This window comes from Trichechus manatus, unplaced genomic scaffold, assembly GCF_000243295.1.
Source record: "Trichechus manatus latirostris isolate Lorelei unplaced genomic scaffold, TriManLat1.0 scaffold00097, whole genome shotgun sequence".
NCBI lineage: Eukaryota > Metazoa > Chordata > Mammalia > Sirenia > Trichechidae > Trichechus > Trichechus manatus.
The window spans coordinates 3,811,271-3,813,322 of NW_004444033.1; the positions used below are offsets into that span (position 1 = coordinate 3,811,271).

Here is a 2,052-nt window from a genome sequence, read left to right on the forward strand (position 1 = left end):
GTTAGAGGGTTGACATGTTGTGGGGTTGTTAACCAATGTCATAAAACAATATGTGTACTACTGTTTCATGAGAAACTTTGTTCTGTAAGCCTTCACCTGAAGTACAATTTAAAAAAAAAAAAAAAAAAAAAAAGTGATTGGAATGGGAGTCCCACTTGGATTTCCAACTCTCTCCCCAGGCAGTGATCAACACCATGTGTGGCCAAGGTATGCAGGCCCTTGGCTACTCAGAAGCTAGTAAAGTCATCTACACCAATGGCTGTATTGACAAACTGGTCAACTGGATACACAGCAACCTCTTCTTACTTGGCGGTATGGCACTGGGCCTGGCTATCCCCCAGGTAATTTACCCTGTAAGACTTGTGGGCCCCACAAACTCCGCAAAGACTCCTTTATTTTTGAGAGGGCACCTGGGGATCAGTTGGGTGTCAAGGCGTTGACGTTGCTGAGGGGCAGAGGACAGGAGAGAGGAGAAAGGCAGAGGGTGGGGGAATGGTGTGGACAGTGCTGAGTCAGGGAAGCAAAGACATTGCTGCTGTGGCCCAGTTCCTCCTTGCCTCTCACAGCTGGTGGGAATCCTGCTGTCCCAGATTCTGGTGAATCAGATCAAAGACCAGATCAAGCTTCAGCTCTACAACCAGCAGCACCAGGCTGACCCATGGTACTGAGCATCCACCTCACCATGGCAACAGGCGAGCCTAGTCCACCCATAGCAGCGGGCACAGCTCTCGGCACCAAGTGGAGATTTGGATCCCAGCCCCCAGCGACAGCCCTGTGGGAAGAAGTAAGCTTCAGGAGGGCAGAAGGCAGGGTGCACGGCTACCTGAGTCTCAGAATGATGTGCCCTCTGACCCCTATCCTAGCCCATAGCATTGCTAGGGAGCTATTTGTCTTGCTTCTAATCTTAAGCGTTTGGGTTTATGTTTTTTTTAAGTTTTGTTTGTGTAACAGCAGGTACACAGAGAGTTATGAGGGTACTAGCTGCTTTCTCACGGAGGCATTGCAACCAACAGCTGTACTAGGGCTGCTGCTGAGCCTGGTGGACATACTCAGATTCCGACTGTTGTCAGTGAGTCCTGGCTGTGCAGAGTAGACACCAGCAGCCCCTGCCTAAAGTCGTTGGCCCAAAACCAACTCCAGAAAGGAAGGAGGTGGAGTGGGCAGTGAGCTTGGGGGTTGGCTGGGGACAGTTATACGTGTTGGGTCAAGTGGAAGGGGATATGTTTACCAAATGCCTGCTCTGCCATCCCCCAGGTAGTCAGCGTGAGCTACACCCTGCCCCTCCCTCATTTCCATGGAAATATGGCAGCAAGGCCAAGGGGTGCAACAGTGGCCAAATTCAGCTCCCTCTCCCCTTTTGAAAAAAGTCTGGAACCAGGGTCCCTGTTCTTTGCAGCCAGCAGAAGTAGGACTGAGCCATACATGCCCTTGAATTCCTCCCCTGTCTGGCCCTCTCTCCCCACCAAGTGGAGTTTTCTTTGACCTTAGCAGTGTGCAGAGGAGGGGAGGCGGCACCACCACTCCCAACATTCCCCTGCACTGGAGCTCAGTATTTCTACACTGTAAGCAACAGGAATCTTGCTGGGGCTGGGGGAGCCAGAAACAGCAATAAAAGTTTGTTGACCTGAGCTAAGCTGGACTCCATGAATTTTCCATTGTGGCACCTAGAAGGGAAGGGTAGAAGAAATCGGTGAGCCCTCCCTCCAGGCCACAGAACCCGGACCCCACCACCCACCCTGCCTCCCTCAGAACTAGGTACACTGCCCTTCTGCCCCCCACAACCCGGCCCTTTCCTGTCTAAAACAGGTCAGATATTATCCCCAAAGTCATGTTAATTTTTAAAATTTTTCAATTAAAGTAAAATTAATCTGCCACCCAAAGCTTTTAGGACGGGGGTGGTGGTAGTGGTGTTAGCTGCCTTCCGTTTGATTCTAACTCACAGCGACCCCATGTGACAGAGTGGAATTGCCCCAGAAGGTTTACTTGACTGTAAAGATCTCTCTGGAAGTTGGGAGCTCACACCTTCCGTTGGGGGGCCATCTCTTCACCCCA

The 2,052-nt window shown here is 51.1% G+C and overlaps 1 protein-coding gene across 3 annotated transcripts in view; it reads left to right on the forward strand.

The window, feature by feature from the left end:
* The window catches only part of TSPAN33 (tetraspanin 33), a 21,374-nt gene extending 19,699 nt beyond the window's left edge, over positions 1-1,675 (forward strand). For 2 of the 3 annotated variants that reach the window (XM_004382657.2, XM_023737096.1), the window contains exons 7-8: positions 180-341; positions 567-1,675. In XM_004382657.2, the coding sequence (XP_004382714.1) occupies positions 180-341; positions 567-668 (264 nt within the window). In that variant the 3' untranslated portion in view covers positions 669-1,675. Of the gene's footprint in view, positions 1-179; positions 342-505 lie in introns of all 3 variants that reach the window. The other variant, XM_023737097.1, reaches the window with a different exon arrangement.
* The last annotated feature ends 377 nt before the right edge of the window (positions 1,676-2,052 follow it).